The following is an 18,473-nucleotide window of genomic DNA, read 5'->3' as shown; positions in this document are numbered from 1 at the left end:
GTTTAAAGATAAGGCTCACCTAAATGCACAGGACGGTGAGGAGCGGGGCTGCCGCTGGCTTTTTAAGGCGCGTAGTTTGTCTCCCTGAGATATGTTGGTTTTCATTTCCACATCTTCATCTTCTAAATTACTCTGGAAAACAGGCATGTCCCACAGAAAGGTCACTATAAACAGTTTAGCTTTATACCGATTTCTTTTTTTTTTTTTTAATACCGATTTCTTAATAGAGCGTAGCTCATCTACAGTTATAGACGTCAGCATGGAAGTGATCTTACAGCAGATTAAGTCATTTAAAGAACACTCAGCATTTAAATACACGGGTCAAATTCTAAGTCAAAGAAACACGGGGCTGGATATGGCAGTGTCTGAAATGTGTCTACGACAATAGATCAAAATCAAGGAGGCTCTCATGTGGACACACAAGGCTTTGGAAAACAGCCAGGCACAACCCTGAGCTATAAACACACCAGAAATGCTTCCAGGAGCCACCACTGCAAATTCCATAACCTGTTTATAAGCATGCACCATAAAATAACTGAAGACATCTATGCAGTTACATTCTTCATTAGTTAATCCTCCAGGAAGCATGCAAGCCTCCTCAGTAGTTAAAGAGCCAACAGCATGCCATCAGGAAAACATGTTTCCTTCTGAAGTTCCATAGTTTGAAAAATAGAAGTGGCTAGATAGTGTTTCCCCATGATAACTCAAGAGGAAGGGTAACTCAAATGGAGAAGATGTGGGAAGATGGACCAGTTAGTTCACCATCTAACACAACCTGGAGGTATAAGAAGGAAGGTCATTGTTTCAAATGGTTTTTAAAAAGTAATTTTTGGTATGTCTACTTAGAGGTCTGGGGAAAGGTAAAATAGGATTTTTTGTTTCTAGCATTATATTTTCCTGTTTTAAGCTGTGATTATATAATACCTGAAAATAAACGAATTTTAAAAGATATACAATTAAATAAAATTAACAATCTCTATCCAGAAAGGCAAAGAGGATGGACATCAGAAGAAGGAGAAAACAGGGAACAAGTTAGGAGCCTGCCACAGAGGACCTCTGAAAGGCTCTGCCCTATAGATTATCAAAGCAGATGCCAAGACTTATGGCCAAACTTTGAGGAAATTGCAGGGAATCTTATGAAAAAAGTGGGAGTTAGTAAGACCCGGAGGAGACAGGAGCTCCACAAGGAGAGCAACAGATTCAAAAAAAATCTCAGCACAGGGGTTTTCCCTGAGACTGATAGTCCAACCAAGGACCATTCATAGAGATAACCCAGAACCCCTAAACAGGTGCAGCCCACGACAGTTCAGTCTCCTACTGGGTTCCATAGTAATGGGAACAGGGACTGTCTCTGACATGAACTGATTGGTTTGCTCTTTGATCACATCCTCCTGATGGGGGAGCAGCCTTACCAGGCCACAGAGGAAGACAATGCAGCCACTCCTGATGAGACCTAACAGACTAGGATCAGAAGGAAAGAAAAGAAGACCTCCCCTACCAGTGGACTTGGGGAGGGGCATGCATGGAGAAGGGGGAGAAAGGGAGGGATTGGGAGCGGAGGGAGGGAACTACAGGGGGGATACAAAGTAAATAAAGTGTAATTAATAAAAAAATAAAAAAATTAACAGGATATTAGTATGTACGGGGGGTGGGGGTCTTCACTAAGTTCCAAATTTTACAAAGCCTTATTTTCATTGTTGTTGTTCTTTGGTTTTGCCTTTTGGTTTTTTGAGGCAGGGTCTCACTAGCTCAGACTAGGCTCAGGGTCATGATGCTCCTGCCTCATTCTTCTGTGCTGAGATTACAGGCCTGAGCCTTCATGACTAAAAAAAATTCTTTTTACTTTTGACAGATTTCAAAAACATAAAATAATACTATAACCTACAGTCATACAATTAACTACATTTAATATATTGTTTTTACTTTCTTCCTTTAGTTTACTAAAGTCTCACTTGTAAGAAAAAAAGCAATGTGTATGTAGTCTGAGCTCACACTCCCTGGAGAAGAAAGCAGTGTCTTTCCTTAGAAGGAGAAAGAATAGTGTTGCAGTCAGCAAATCTGGAAGGGTGGAAGCGTCTAAGCCCTTTGACACTGGATATTGACCTCCAGGCTTTGGAATTTGCCCTGCTGGGTTTCAATCAAGTTTTGGTCCAGAATTTCCTCACCGCACCCCATTCTGCACTTTTGGAATAGTGACGTATATTCTGTGCCATAGTATGTTGAAGTATACAGTTTGCTTTTTTTATTTTACAGGGGTTTGCAGTTAAGTGATTGTATCAGGTCTCAGGAGAGACTTTGGACCTTTAAACAGTGTGGGTACTGGGAGAGATGATTGGAGACATTTGAAGTGGCACTAACTGTGCTTTGTATGGGGCTGCAAGCCTCTGGGAGCCAGGGGGTGGAATCTCATGATCTGATGAGGATGGTCCACATGGGCTCGTATATTTGAGCACTTGGCCCCCAGGAGGTGTGGCCATGTTCACGTGGGCATCACTGGGCATGGGTTTTGAAGTTTCAAGAAGCCAACATTTCCCAGTCACTCCCCCCCGCCCGCCCCCGCCTCACGGCTATTGTCTTAAGTGGAGAACCCAATCTCGAGGCTCTTCCTGATCATGCCACAGCACATTCTCTCTCTCCCTGAGTTGGTCCAAAGGATGATGGAGATCAATGAGAAAGAAGCCTGGCCCTGAGAGAGACTGTCTCATCTTGGCCCCCTAAAGGCAATGGGTTTTACTTTACTCCATCAGTTCTATACAGACAAGACAAAATATAGCAATAAAAAAATAAGTACTCATAGCTTTTAGTTAGATAAAGTAATTACTGACCAACACATTAATAAAACAGTAACAGAATATGCTACAGGGAAAGTTGTTGAATTTGCCATTGTGAAAAGAACCTAGATAACATATAGCTCTTTATAAAAATGAAACATTATAGGGAAAAATAGCACAGGAGTTTGAAACAGAAGTTAGTACAAACAGAAGTCAAAAGAGGTGGCTGGGTCACTAGTGCCAAAGTTCTTTTCAGTACTCAGATGTTAAACCTGTACGGTGTCAAAGTTAGGGGAAGACAAACGTATCTTCACCAAGCTACTGCGATCAGAAGGAAGATTAGGTTTCAGAGGTTGGAGGTGTGGCAGAGCCTGAGCGCTTGTTTGCCATGTATGCATAGCTATACCAGCAACATTGGGATACAAGGGAAGGTGGGAGGGGGAAAGGAGGAGATGGGAGGAAAGAGGAAGGAACAAAAGAAGGAAGGCAACTTAGTTCGGGTTTGTCTGAGCTCATCGCATTGGCCTAAACATTCGAGAGCTGATCACTTCCCCATCACCACTTCCCTGCCCCTTTATTCCAGTCTTCTGTGGACTCCAGCACACCTTCTAAACTAAAACCAGAAGAGGCACCCCAAACTTTGAATCTGGGTTTTGCTACTGCCCTCCCAAAAGCCTCTGGTGGCTCCTGGTGGTGGTGAGAACAGACATACCTTCTCCAACCTGAGAGTAGAAACAAGGTACCAAAAAGTAAGGCCTTAGAGACAGGCCTCACTTTATGGAATTTTCTAAGATGTACCCATCTTATGAGCACTTGATGTGCTTAATAAAAAGCAACAGTTCAAAGATTCTCCAAGTGCAGCACCACTTTCTTATCTACTCAGCCACCAGGTCATGTGAAGTTGGCTGAACATTAGCAGTGTCTGCATCTAATTGACATCTCTGAGTCAAGAGTACCTCCCTCCCGGTTGGTAGATGATTGCCAGAATACAGCCCTAAAGTAGCTAAACGAAAGACTGAACGTATCGTGATGCTGGGAGAAGTGTCAGAGGAGGAGCTGGCAAAGGTCCTATTCCAAGTCACCTGTGTGTGATACATTAGAACCACACTGGGGACTCATGGAGAAGCACAATCCGAGCCAGTGTGCCTACATTCAAAGGACAACGTTCTACAAACTGTGTGTGACCGTGGGCAGGAGTCCACCTGCCTCTGCTTCCATTGTCTTTCTTGCTTCCATTATGACTGTCTAAAAGGGTCCTCACTCTAGTTAGCGGCTGTGCCATATGGTATGGTAGGGTTCATGTAAGGTGCTTAAAGGTCCCTGGCACCAAACTCCTAGTTTAGCTCAAATATTTGTACTTTAAATAAAGCTCTTCACATTCTTTCCTTTTCTTCTTCGAATGCCAGTTTCTTCTAGAACTCCAATCCACAATGGCTCCTTAGTCCCTGAATATCATACAGAATCCTTATGTTTGGTATTGTTTTGTGTTTGAGCACATAATGTCATCGCACCATTTGGATCAGCATCCATTTCATATGTCTGTTCTCGTTTATTCTTGGATCTGAAATGCTAAGTTTTTCTTTGTTCATTCAAGTAGCATTTACTAAGACTGTGCGGCCAAATAAAAAATGTGATGGGAGTAGTTTAAAAGACCTCAGCATGGAAGAAAAACGCAGGAGCACAGACAGGAAAAGCAAGCCGCCCCCCCCCCCCACGTGAGTGGCGAGCGGAATTTACAGCACAAAGGTTCTACACAGGCACAGCTTTGGCTCTAAAACATTATTTACAATTCTGTGTGCTGAGAATTTCACCAAAAAGTCCCAGCCTTGATAGTTACTGTATTCTTTTATTTGGGTGCTCTAACTTGGTCATTACAGTGCTTCTTAGTAACAAATCACAAGAAAACTACTGTTTAGAAGGTATGGTGTTTAGAAGACCGGAATAAAGGACCAGGGAGTCAGTGATGAGGAAGTGATCAGCTGTCAAAGGCCCAGGCCAATGCAGTGAGCTCAGACAAACCCAGACTAAGTTATTTCCCTCGGTTTAAATGGAATTGAGATTCTATGCTTTCAATCTTTTATTTTTATAAAGATAACTTTTATTTTATTATAATTTTTAATTTTTTTATATTATTACAGGTTATTTACTTTGTACCCCAGCCGTAGCCCCATCCCTCAGTCCCTCCCAATCCCACCCTCCCACCCTCATCTCCTCCCTGCCCCTTTCCAAGCCTACTGATAGGGGAGGCCCTCCTCCCCTTCCACCTGACCCTAGCTTATCGGGTATCTTCAGGACTGGCTGCAATGTCCTCCTCTGTGGCCTAGCAAGGCTGCTCTTCCCAGGGAGGGGCGAGGGGAGGGGAGGGGTAGTCAAAGAGCCAGCCATTGAGTTCATGTCAGAAATAGTCCCTGTTCCCCTTACTAAGGAACCCACTTAGATACTGAGCTACCATGGCCAGGCCCATGGTAAAGATAACTTTTAAAGAACTATAGTGTTTTGGGTTTTGGTTTTTTGTGTTTTTTTTTCTTTATACACAAAAAAACATTCACGGGCTAGGCATGGTGGTCCATGCCTTTGATCCCGAGGGAGAGGGAGAGGCAGGTGGATCTCCATGAGTGCGAGTTCAGCCTGGTCTACAATGTGAGTTCCAGGACAGCAGGGCTACACATAGAGAAACCCTGTCTTGAAAAAACAAAAACAATAACAAAAAACTCTTCATGGGCCTCTCCTCTACAGACCAGTACAGAACTTGAAACACACTAAAATCCTTACAGTGCTTTCTACTTGAAATTCATAAGACAATAAACACATCACTAACTATTGAGTCCATTTAATTTCCCCTCTTTGTGCAAAGTCCCATGGCTAGTTCTGGATTAACACATCTAGGAAAAAAAAAAAGTCCATAAGTGTTCCTTGTTTAAGTGGTCCAAAAGCAAGCCACTGTGGCCCACATGTAAGCCACTATGTAAGACCATCTGTTACAGGATGGATGCAAAACACAAGCACTCTTCCTACTTTGAGCACTTGGCCCCCAGCTGGTAATGCTGTTTTGGGAGGATGTGAAACTTCCAGGAGGTGGGGCCTGGCTAGCAGAAGTAGGTTTCTGAGAGGGATGGGGGAAGGTAGGATGTGAGCTTTCCTGTCTTTCCAGACCTAGTTTCTCGGCTTCCTGCTGATGATGACATGACAAAACAGCTACCGCATGCTCTCACTGCCTTAGAAGCACCTAGTGCCATGCCTTCCCTGCAGTGACGGACTCTGTCCCCTCAAACCATGAGCCAAAATAAGCCCTTCCTCCCTAAGGTGTTTCTTGCCAGATACGTGGGCACAGCAATGAAGTGAGTAGATAATATCCCATTGTACTCTAGCACCTGAGGGGTTTTCTTTTGTTTTGTGGTTTCCTTACTATAACAGTGAGAACAAAAAGCACTTATGAATGGCTAAAATGAAAATAACTATTGATGGGTCTTACCAAAATTTATATAAAGTCTATATGTTGAAATATCTCCCCTTCATCTGATGAGGACAAAGAGAAGGCACTATCTATGGACCAGAAGACAGGTCCCTATCAGACAGAGACTCTGCCAAGGCCTTGACCTTCGATTTCCAGCCTCCAAAACACCTTGAAATAAATCATTATTGTTCACACCACAGAGTTTCTGGTATTTTGTTGTCTGACACTGAATAAACTAAGATGGGGATAAAGCTCTAAACATATGTTAATACTTCAAGCTGACATATTTTAAATTTCAGTCATACTGCATTCTTTGCTCTTCCCATGGTAAAAGGTAAATCAGTCCTAAGTTGAACGAATAGGAATGTAAAAATGAATGAGAATGAAACATTCTGCTAGATATTCATTTAAAAAAGATTACAATACAAAAGGCATTATGTTGATGAAAAGTAACTGTGTTCGTCAGGCGGAGAGATAAATGTTAAGTTCATCTTTTTCAGAAGTCACAACTCACAGCCTTATTTACTTAACCTAAGGAGAAAATGCTGACCAGAACAAGAATTAAAAAAAAAAAAGTGTTCTTGTTTTGCAATATAAGCTCATAAAAATTTAGCTCAGATACTTTCATTTGCTCTTCATAGTCCATAGTTCTTTGCATCACAGAGACAAGAAAACGTCTCTGAGCATCAACAGGACCTTGACTAAGAATGCACATTTTATAAGGACAGATGACTCAAACAAGGAGACTCAGTCACTTTGTGTGTGGCTGCCGTGGGAGCCAAACACAAGATATAAAACCAGTTTCTTCAGCAGTCTCCATCCTGTGTCCTAGAATGAAGCTCCTCCTCACCTCACCAAGGTCTGGATGATGATGACGTGAGTGTGCGCGTGCACACCCACACATATGTATGTATGTACACATGTAGGTAGATGTCCAAAGTCCCAAAGCTCACATCAGGTGTCTTCCTCGATTACTCTCTGTTTTAATGACTGAGGCAGGGTCTCTTACTGAACTAAGAGCTCTCTGACTCTGGCTAGCCAGCTTGCCCCTGCAGCTGCCTCCCCAATTCTTAGATTATAGGCAGCCGCAACACTTGCCCAACACTTTTCCTTAGTCTCTGAGGATCTGAACTCCAGGTCTCACGTTTACAAGGCAACGCTTTATCCACTGACCTTTATCCCCCAGGCCTTCCTCTCATCTCTTTAGGAATATTAAAAATAAAATAAAACCCAAATTCTTAACTTTACTTCAGGCACAGTGTCACACAATGAACTAAAACCAGGGTCAAGCAAGATGGCAACTACCTATAATCTCAGCATTCAGGCGGCTAAGGCTAGTGGATTGTCATGAGTTCCAGGTTAGCCTGGGCTACAGGCCCTTTTGTTAAAGCACTGGGGGAGAAGAAGCAACCCAAACCAAGTGTCGGACGCCCAGTTCCGAAAGTGATTCCTTTATTAAATAAATCAAGACCCCTGGGAAAAATTTTTGGAACTCTCATTTCTTGTCCACAGAAGAGAATTAGAACAAATGATACTAGCACAGTTGCTTCCAGCTCCCCAAATGCTCAGGCTCCAAATTCTTCATAAGTCATTTCTGCCTACTTCAGAGGTAGCAGGGAACAATAGAAAGGAGAAAAAAAAAAAGCATGAGTTTGGGATATGACAGACACAGATTTGAATCATGCTTTAAAACTGAAGTCAGCCCATCTCTCAAACAAGATTTCCTTACTACCAGACAGAGATATTATCTAATTCACTGGGTAGTTGTGCAGATTAAATCAGCCACTAAAGAATGATGATTTAAAGTGGTTTGTGTGGAGGAGAGTCTGGGTAAAACAATATGTCCTAACTCTGCTTTCCCTCTGCACTTTAGAAATCTAAATGAACAGGAGGCTTTCAAAGGACCACTTGTGCTAGGCACAGCTTCTGCGATTGCATCATCAAACTTTTTCTTCTGGGTATCTGCTTCTGCTTTCCAAGGGAAACTTTACTTTTCTGTTGCCTTTCTATAAATATTCCTCATACCAGAATCATTCTCTTTATAATTGTTCTCCTTAATTATGACTTTATTTCTTCCTTTTTAAGGACAACTGGTTTGTACTCAGGAGGACAATGACTCTAAGCCACAGCCAGGATACAGTGAATAAATTGGTAATAAATAATAAATAATTTTTTTAAAAAAAATTAGCCTTCCCACAAGCTCAGAGAATAGACCAGGTCACTGGACGAGTGAGATAGCTTAGCAGGCAAAGATGCTTGTAACCAAGCCTGATAATGATCTCAACTTGATCCCCAGAACCCACACAGGAAAAGCTGAGAGTCAATTCTCAAAAGTTGTCCTCTGACCCCCAACACATATATGATGTAGCATGTGTGTGTGTGCACGCACACACACACACACATACACCAAACAAACAAATGTTTAAAAAGAAAGAAACAATAGGTCCATGTGTTCAATAGGGAAACAAATGAACAAATGAAGAATGCTAGTGTTAGGGAAGCAGACTCCAGGGGAAAACTCACCTCTTCAAACCTTTCCGTGTTTTGTAATTTAGATAAGTTTCCACCAATAGACATGCCATCCAAGCTAGAGATAATTTTATTCATACTTCCTTCATTGGTAGGTCTGTTTTTCAGTTTGGATCGAAAGATGTCTCCCTGGACCCATAATGAGGCTTGTTTTCTGTTTAAAAAAATGAGAGAAAATAAAATATTTAAAATAAGTTATGATTATCTCAATGCCATGGTATCTTAACAAGAAAGATACTAATAAAATATTTAATAATTAGACTAGAAAGGTGATGGACCCAAAGTAGACCATTATGTTTCTAAATAAATTAAATATTTTAAAAATTAGTAAATGAGATTTTTAAAATGTGAAAAAATAGCTCAGAAATCTGTTCACACCAGTTTACTAATGAGTCAAGCTGTTTCTGTCTTCTATTGTGGTAGAAGTTTTTTGGACACTAACCCTCAAGCTGTATTTTAAGCCTAGGACATATAAACTGATGATGTTAGCACACCACTGAATCACGGCTGCCCTTCTATACCAGCTGTAAAAATACAGATTGAAAACAACTTTAGTATCTTTCTCCTTTGTGCGAATGTTAGAAAAGTGTAGCCTAGCCTCTTGTATTTTCTTTTTTTTTTTTTATCTTCAAAGCATCCTGCCTTTGCTTTTGTATACCCCGAGACTTTCTACTTCACATCAACATCTATCATAACCCTGATCTGATGCTTCGTTCTTATGGGCTTCAAATAGTAGTGAGAAAAATAGCAGAGTCCTTGGCAGAGAAAGAATAGGTCAGAAGATGGCTGATGAATTCATACAGGAACATCCAAGAACTATTGCCTTATCACAAATGCTGAAAATTCAGATACATGAAACAGAGAGAAAAGATAGAATTTAAGAATAAAAGACAGAGCCAGGGCTGGTGGTGCACGGCTTTCATCCTAGCACTACCGAGGCAGAGTCAGTGAGTTTGAGGCCAGCCTGGTCTACAGAGCAAGTTCCAGGACAGCTACACAGAGAAACCCTGCCTCAAAAAAGAAAATAAAATAATAAAATAAATTAATTAAATTATGACAGAATCCTTGTCCCTTGAGAAGTTTCTACTTTAATATGGGGAAGTAAACAAATGAAATCCAGCATATTAAGGCCCTATGGTCCACACTCATATGAGTCTCAAAGCAAAGAGGCCCTGCCCTATCTAAAGGAATCAGACATCCCCTCTGGTCCTAGAGATCAAATGTCTGTGTTTGTATGCATCTGCACACACATGCATGTACACACCTGTCTTGTCTTTTTTCTTCTTTTCTCTTCTCTTTCATCTTTCATCTCCTCTCTCCCTCTCCCTTCCTCCTCCCTTCCAACTCCCTCCTTCCCTCCTCCTCCCCCCATAAAGAAGCAAGTCTTCCATAAAACACAATGTCATGTCACAGTGAAGCAGCTGCACGCACATCCTTTTAAGTCGTGTTGGTGGTTGGCCAGCCTATACCATCCAAGTTTGTAAAGTACCCTGGATGCCAGGATTGCTTAAGGACACATTTTTCAGACCACATTCCTGTCCTTAAGCTATGCAAAGCCCTATCTGGAAAGATAAAAAGGACTCACTCAGCCAAGATTATACCCCACCTACCCCAAAACAAGCACAAGTTGAGGAAAGAGCATACAGAACAAAGGGCTGTTTAATTCTGGTGAAGCTGAGGATTTAGGGAAGTACCCTTAATCATTAGGAGTCTCCGGTGCCATGCTAAGATATTTAAATGTGATGCCCCAAACGCAGAGGTTGTGATGGCATTTTCAGGAATTTAAAAGAAAACAATATGAAGTGGGAACAGAGGCAGAGGGACCTAAAAGAGGCTAAAGTGAAAAGAAATCTCCAATTCAAACATAAGTTATAAGATGAAAACTCGGATAGTGCTGACAGCCCTAGGATGAAAATTGCAAAGTGACAACTTCCACTTGCTTGGTTTCAAAGACTCAACCTGCCCTGTCTCTGGAAAGACTTGAGCTGAACCTGAATATTAAAGATGAATAAGGTGTCAGCACTGAAGCGAGCGTTGCTAAGCAATGATGTACGCAACTGCTTCTTGAGCTAAAGGAAGCGGCGTTTCACGCAGATACTGTTCCACAGGCGATGCTCACCGTGTCGTGCCTTAAAAGCCTGCTCTCAAACAAAAGAAGTGAAACGTCTATTTTAAAGTATTTAAGGCTGAAAACTCAGTTCTTGTAAAGCTAATACATCGGCGGAAAGCCAGTCTTCCGATATTGTAGCACATTTTCCAAGAGCAAGAAGTGACTGAGCCCTTCTCTAACAGAAGACGAGCTCAGAAGCAACAGGAAGAGATTTTGTCTTGATTGGAATGCAGCCTTCTTGAGAAATGTAGCCAAGGTTGGGGCAAATTAGTTTTGGCCACATCCTGGCCCCAAATTAGTCAGATAGGGGCTAGACCGATGTGGACTATAAGAAAATAAATAACTTGGCTTCAGTATGAGCCAATGTGCAGATGGTTTAGATGCTTCTTTATAAATACCTACTTCTCTTCCAACTCAGGTCAGTCTCACAAATGGTTTTGAGTGCAGGACATACAGAGGCCACTGTGCAGTTGCTTCTGTGTGGGGCTCACTTGCTCTCCTTATCACCTTACAGGAAGCTAACGCTGTATTGTGTCATTCTAACTCTTCAGCGCTATCTCCAGCCCTTCCACCCAGGACACTGCTTACCAGGATGAACCAACTTTGACCCCAGTGTCCATCAAAATCCATGATTTGGTCATTCGATAAAGAAAATAAACCCATTTTCTTTTATGCTTGTATGTGGTGTAGCGTGGCGTGGTGTGGTGTGGTGTGGTGTGGTGTGGTGTGGTGTGGTGTGGTGTGGTGTGGTGTGGTGTGGCGTGCTGTGCGTGCTTGTGATGTGCATGTGTGTGGTGTGCATGAGCATGTTCGTGTGTGTGCGTGTGTGTGCACACCGAGGCCTGAAACTGTGGTCAGATGTCTTCTTCAATCACTCTCCACCGTCCATGCTCAGATTGAGTGTAGGTGAGGATGAACTTGAACTTCTGATCCTCCTGCCTCCACTTCCCAGTGCCGGGATTCCAGGTGTGTGCCACCACAGCCAGTATGCACAGTTCAGCTGAGGTTCCCAATGCTTGTTAGCTGGCACTCTGACATAACACAACTCTAAGCCTCACCCCTCGCCATTTTCTTCTTCTGTGGTGGGTTGTGGAGTACATGTGTGGCCTGAAGGTGTGGCTTTGTTGGCAGACAAGTGTGGCTGGAGGTGAGCTTTGAAGCTTTCAAAAGCCCAAGTCAGGCCCAGTGGCTCTCTCTCTCCGCTGCCTGCGGATCTCAATATAGAACTCCCAGCTACTTCTTCAGAGCCACGTCTGCCTCATGCCGCCCTTCTCCCTGTCATGACCGTAATGGACTAACCCTCTGAAACAGTAAGCAAGCACCAATTAAATGCTTTCTCTCATAAGAGTTGCCTTGGTCATGGCCTTTCTTCACAGCAATAGAACACTGACTAATGGTAGAACGGAGTAAAAAGGAGCTGAAGGCCCTTATTAAGTAAATATGGGGTAAGGCCCAGAATCATGGCACACCAATGAATCGGTGAACAGTGATAGAAATGCAGACTTTCAAGTATCACCCCAGATCTGCTCAATCAGGATGAGTCTTTAACAAATGACTGGGGAAGTCTGAGGTGAAGAGAAGCACGGAGACGAGGCTTGCAACTAACTGAAAATGCAAGAAAGTACCTAATGACAGCTTACACTGATATCTACGGCAGTATAGTAGGATGGCGCATTTGGTAATCCACAGAGGTAAGACTGAAAAGGTTGGGAGTAGGGAGGCTGGAGAGATGACTCAGCAGTTAAGAACACTGGCTGCTCTTGGAGAAGACCCAGGATCAGTTCCCAGCACCTACATCAGGTAGCTCACAACCACCTGTAACTCCAATACCAAGGGATCTGATACCTTAGTCTGGTCTCCACAGGAGCCTACATGCATAGGGTGCACACACAGAGAAACAAGAACACACACATAATTAAAAAAAAACAAAAAAAAAACTGCAAAAGGTTTCAAACAAAATGTTTACTTTGTAAAGACAATTCAAAATAGACAGAGCCCCCCAAAGGGCCTAGGTTTTCAGCACTATGTGGGTTCTCTAGAAGTTTGAGCAGAGTGGGATATGGGTAATAAACAGTCTAACGAACACAGCCTACCTCTACATGCCTACAGGTTGTCTTTGAGAAGCAGGCTTCAGAGTGGGCTAATAATAACAGAGATATCTGTGTATCATCTTAAGAAAAACATTTTGGGTTCATGGTGATATTTATAGCTTAAGAATGGTATTTTTAGTTCTAAGTTTAACAAAAACACTCTATGGGTATTTTGCAAACAGCTTTATTTATATCCAAGCAAAACCTTTAAATAGAAAAGCAAGGGCTGTATCAAAGGAGAAGTTCAGAACTGCTGATGGATTAGTTGATCAGCAATTCAGAGAAGGGCCGTCAAACATCACTTAACATGGTGACACAGAAGAGGATGTACCTAAGACACATCTATCCAACACCTGGACATATGCCTTTTTTCTTTTCCTCAAGAAAATTAGGATATGACTAACCAGCTTTTCTACAGACAGATTTAGGACTGGTACAACTTAAAAGGCTCTGATTGGCCTTTCAGTTCGGAAAGAAGGAATGCATGCCTGTTCTATCATTTGTGGCAGATGGAGACGCTGTAGAAGTTTTCACCCCCCGTTTCTCTCCTAATGACCCTGTTAATTATTCACGATTTTGCGTCATCGCTGGCGTCATACTCTTTATCCTTCACAGCACCGGTCGGTCTTCAGAGCCTATTTTTTTTTCCCCTTGAAATGTTCCAGGAATGCATCTCTAACTCTCCAGCCCATATCTAGCCTCTTAGCGAGCCTGTCTCCCTGACAGATTGCATAGCCTTCTTTTCAGCCTCTCAGCCTCTGCCCCCCTCCCCCATCCATCTGATTCGTCTAGTGCGGCCTGCAGCCCAGGCTTCTGAGCGATACAGCATCACAGGACTCACCCACGTCAAATGCTCCAAATTCAAAAGTAGGACAACTGCAAGAAGTTCAGAACAACCTTAGCTGTCACTGAAATCCGTGCTCCTTACTGTCACTACTTCCTGACTTCACGCTACCTTCTGCAGACGACCGCGGACACAGTGGTTCAAAAGAACACAAAAGTTGGAGTTTGAGCATCTGATCACAGTTTCACTGAACTGAGACCAAAGTATAGGCAGGACTTGTTCCTTCTGGAAGCTCTGAGAAGAGATCTGTCTCCTCATTTTTATCAGTGTCTGATACTGTCCAGTAGCTGCCAATCCCTTGACATCTGTCCCTTCCCTCCACCTTCAGAGCGCATAGATGTATTCTCTGCATATTGCTTCTCCCTCAAAGACTCCCAGACTCTTCCCTGAGACCCTGAGATCAGAGCAGGTGCACTGGGCAGCTCAGAATGCTCTCACCAAAACCAAGATCCTTAATCCCTTCTGCAGATTCATGCTCTCTTCTAAAGCCACACCCCCAGAACAAGGCATTGCAATGTACTGTCAGGAATAACATGCAGCCTACCATAGCAGACATCAGACCTTACTATTTTCTCAAAACATGAGTGGCATCACTTAGAGGAAGTTGAAGTACACGTACTTTCCCTGGCTCTTCTCACTAAATGAAAATTTTAAATCCTGTACATGAAAGAAGTAAATAAAGCCTCTCTGAAAAACAGACGAAGACAGACTAGTTAGGAGATATGAGACTCAAGAAACAACATAGCAATGAGGTCACTGGGGTTGGCTTTTGCTGAACAAACTCTACATTTGCTTCTAAAAAAGGAAGTGATCACCAATGAGAACGGAAGTTTTTCCATCAGCAAAAATCTTCCTTTCTATAGTCAAAGGACCAGAAAAAAAGTGATCCTAGTAAAACAGGAAAACTTTCCACAGTGAATGCTCTAGTACAGACAAACACCACAGGAAAAAAGGGGAAAAACAAAACTGGTTCTATTCTAGCCCACCAGCAAAAGCTGAAAAGGGATCTTAGAATCCCACCGTACCAGTCTGTCAAGGGACAACTGCATTCCCTTCTTCCCTGATCACAGAAGCAGTGAAGTTAGCCTTATAGTGAGTCAGATCTCTCAGAGGTGCTAATAGTAGAACCTGGAATTCCATCCCACAGGCAGTTACTGACACCTTTCCCTTATCAGCCTGTGGTGCCAGAGGTGACTCGCCCATCATATTGTCAGTAGAACCACAGAGAAAGGTTACAACTCTATATCCACCCAGCAGTGACAAGACGCTTCCAGTATCAGCAAACCCTGAGAGGAGGAGACAGAATTCTGTCTCTACCTATAGTAGCAAAAGGGAAAGTCTTCTGCCCCGCCCTCAGCGAAGCAAGATAACAAGATACCTACGGGCTGGGAACATGGCTCAGTTAGTGGGCTCCCTGACTCCTAGAATTACATAAAGCCAGGCATTGTGAAGCATACCTGTAATCCTAGCACACATAGGGTAGAGGGAGAAGAGCTAGAAATACAAGGTCAAGATCATCCTCGGCTACAAAGCCAGCCTGAGGCCAGACTGAACCATATAGAGACCCTGTCTTAAAAATCTGGGCAGGACAGGGGTCTTTTCTGAGACTGATACTCCAACCAAGGACCATTCATGGAGATAACCTAGAACCCCTGCACAGATGCAGCCCAAGGCAGCTCAGTCTCCAAGTGGGTTCCCTAGCAAGGGGAACAGGGGTTATCTCTGACATGAACACAGTGGCTAGCTCTTTGATCACCTCCCCATGGTGGGTGGGGAGGTAGGCAGCCTTACCAGTTCACAGAGGAAGACATTGCAGCCAGTCCTGATGAGACCTGATAGGCTAGGGTCAGATGGAAGGGAGGAGGACCTCCCCTATCAGTGGACTAGGGGAGTGGCATGAGAGGAGAAGAGGGAGGGCGGGATTGGGAGGAGACAAGGGAGGGGGCTACAGCTGGGATACAAAGTAAATAAATTATAATAAATTAAAATTTAAAAAAAAAACTGGGCAGGAGGCATACAGAGTCTCATAACATCCCAAGAAAAAGCCCAGGCTGACATTCTCAAACATTGCCATCAACTGAATGAAATGAAATAATCAATGTCAATGATACAGATATAGAAGTGTCAGAATTACCTGACAGAAGTGAAAAATATCCACAATAAAAGTACTTCTACAAATGATTACAAACATGCATGAAACAAATGAACAATAGCAAGTCTCAAAGAAAAACAAGACAGATAGGAACCAAACGGAAATTTTAGAATGGGAGCGGGGAGTAAAACTTGGCAGGCAGGGTAAATAGTAGAATGTGGAGAAGAAAGAATCAGTGAACAGAAAGACAGAACAACAGCAATTGCCCAGGAGAAAACAGACTAAACACCTATGCTCAGTGAAGCCTGTGGGTCATGATAAAAACACTCATGTTAACCGAGTCCAGTGAGATAGTTAAAATAATTATAAATGGTGAGGGTATAGAGCAGGAAGTAACCTAATGTTTCTATTCTAGACATTACTCAAACTTGTAAGACAACATTTTAGATTGTGATTAGATAGCAGATAGAGAATGGTGACAGTAAACAGGTAAGTAGAAGAAGAGTTGAGAGATAGATGGATAATAAGTTGGATGGATGGATGGATGGATAGATAATAGGATAGATGGATGGATGGATAGATGGATGGATAGATGATAGGATAGATGGATGGATGGACAGATGAATGAACAGACAGATGTGATTAATAGGTAAGTATAAAGCATCAGAATTTGTAGGGTAAATCCTGAGAGAACTGAATTCCAGAAAACCCTGACCTACATAGTGCAACCTTGTCTTAAAAAAAAAAATTACACAAAGAGCAAAGTAAACAAAAAAGAAGGAAATAACAAATGTGAAACTACAGATCAATAAGGTTAAAAACAAATAAACTACATGGAGTGAGAAAAAAAATCAATGAAACATAAACTTCTAAAAAAGATTAGCAGAAACAAAAAGCATGAATTATGAAGCTCAGGAATGAAATCCCAGCAAGTCTGTTTGCAGTGCAGATAGGCTTCTTCTCAAATGAATGAGGAAGGACATCACACAAATGGTACCCAGCACAAAGCGAAAAGTTACATTCACGAATGTCTATACATGCACCTTTACAGCACCTCCGATGGTGATAGCCAACAACTCTGGACAGTCCAGATGACCTTCAGTAAGACCACAGGTGTGTCTAGATCTCGGAATACTACCCTTGAAAACAAGTGTTACCGACCCATGCAACAACGCAATGAGCCCCAGACAATTACACTTGATGGACAGCACCAAGCCCCAAGGTTATACACATCTACTTAAATCTCAGAACGACGGCTGTTCTCTTTTTCTGTCTTTGAGACAGGGTCTCATTAGGTACCCTAGGCCCCAAACTTGGGTACCTTCCACCTCAGCCTTTGAGTAAGACCGGACGTGTGTGCCACCAACATCCAGGTCACACAAGATCGTGGAATACAAACTACAGAGAGAATACACGGAGATGTGAGGAGGTAGGGAAGGGAAGAAGTGGACATAGCGAAGGATCCTGTGGGGCTAGATATGCTAGGCTGCATCACATCCCCATCCTGGTTAAGCCACTCCAGTCTCGGAAAGATAGGAATTTGGGGAAACAGGCCATATGCTAATTAACGACTGCCTCAAAATACAAGTTTTTGGATCACTCTTCTATTCAATACCTTCACTGACTTTTCATAATCCCAGAAAACAAATAGAATTAATAAATAAAAAGAGCTGTTAAAATCTTAGGAGACCACATGCCCTGACCTGTGTATCTTCTGATATCCTCTCCTAATATTCTCCTTTTCAACCCAAGGACCTACCATACTTTCTCATGCACAGGCACTGATCTAAGAGTAAAACCCTCTGGATGCATTGCCCCCATGGGGAATGTAAATCACTATGGCTGTTATGGAGAACATAAGTACATTCCTCAAATCTAATAAGGTCTAAGTAACTCACCACGGGGCCAGTATGTTAAAGAACTAGCTGCTTGCCTGTGCAGCATACTCAATAGCAACCAAGAAACCAAACCAAGATCCATCCATGCATAGAGGGCAAAGACAGCAGAGTATTCCGAGATCACATTCGGCCTTAAACAAAATGAGAACAGAGGAAATCCTGCCATTTGCAACAAAGTGGAAGAACCTGGGGGACATTATGTTAAGTGAACTAGGCCAAAGCCAAGAACAGAAAGACAAATGTTGCAGTAGGTCCTCACTAGTGCGCAGACTCTAAGAAGTCAGACTCACAAAAGCTGAGAGTAAAATGATGGCCGCCTGAGGCTGTGGTGGGGAGTGGGGGTTGGGAGACACTGGACCAGGGCTTTTGTACCGAGTGCTGTCTATAGTTAACAGCAATGTACTGAGCAAAGTGAAAATTGCTGAAAGAATGGATTTTTAAGTGTTGGTGCCACAACAGATGTCAGGCGATGCTCTTGTTAATTAGGCATTCCACAATACGTATACACTTCAAACCATTGTGTGTATACACACATATATATATGCAATGTTCGCTTGTCCAATTATAATTTAAACCAGAAAGAAGAAAATAAAAGTCAGAAAAAGTTTTCAAGACTTTCCATGTGATTTGCACTCTCGCTTCCTCCATGAGCACGTATCTATTTAAAGCTGCCCTATCCCCTAGC

At 42.6% G+C, this 18,473-nt stretch overlaps 1 protein-coding gene across 3 annotated transcripts in view; it reads right to left on the bottom strand.

The window, feature by feature from the left end:
* Positions 1-18,473, bottom strand: part of Cdc14a (cell division cycle 14A) — a 152,094-nt gene that overhangs the window by 25,364 nt on the left and 108,257 nt on the right. The window contains exons 11-12 of one of the 3 annotated variants that reach the window (XM_021642714.2): positions 8,749-8,908; positions 20-132 (exon numbers count right to left, since the gene is read on the bottom strand). In XM_021642714.2, coding sequence (XP_021498389.1) covers positions 20-132; positions 8,749-8,908 — 273 coding nt within the window. Of the gene's footprint in view, positions 1-19; positions 133-7,633; positions 7,827-8,748; positions 8,909-18,473 lie in introns of those variants that run through there. The other 2 variants (XM_060392843.1, XM_021642715.2) reach the window with 2 other exon arrangements.

The sequence above is a fragment of the Meriones unguiculatus genome, chromosome 10 (genome assembly GCF_030254825.1).
Source record: "Meriones unguiculatus strain TT.TT164.6M chromosome 10, Bangor_MerUng_6.1, whole genome shotgun sequence".
NCBI lineage: Eukaryota > Metazoa > Chordata > Mammalia > Rodentia > Muridae > Meriones > Meriones unguiculatus.
Note: the sequence above shows the minus strand (reverse complement) of the source record. Positions and strands in the feature narration are given on the sequence as shown.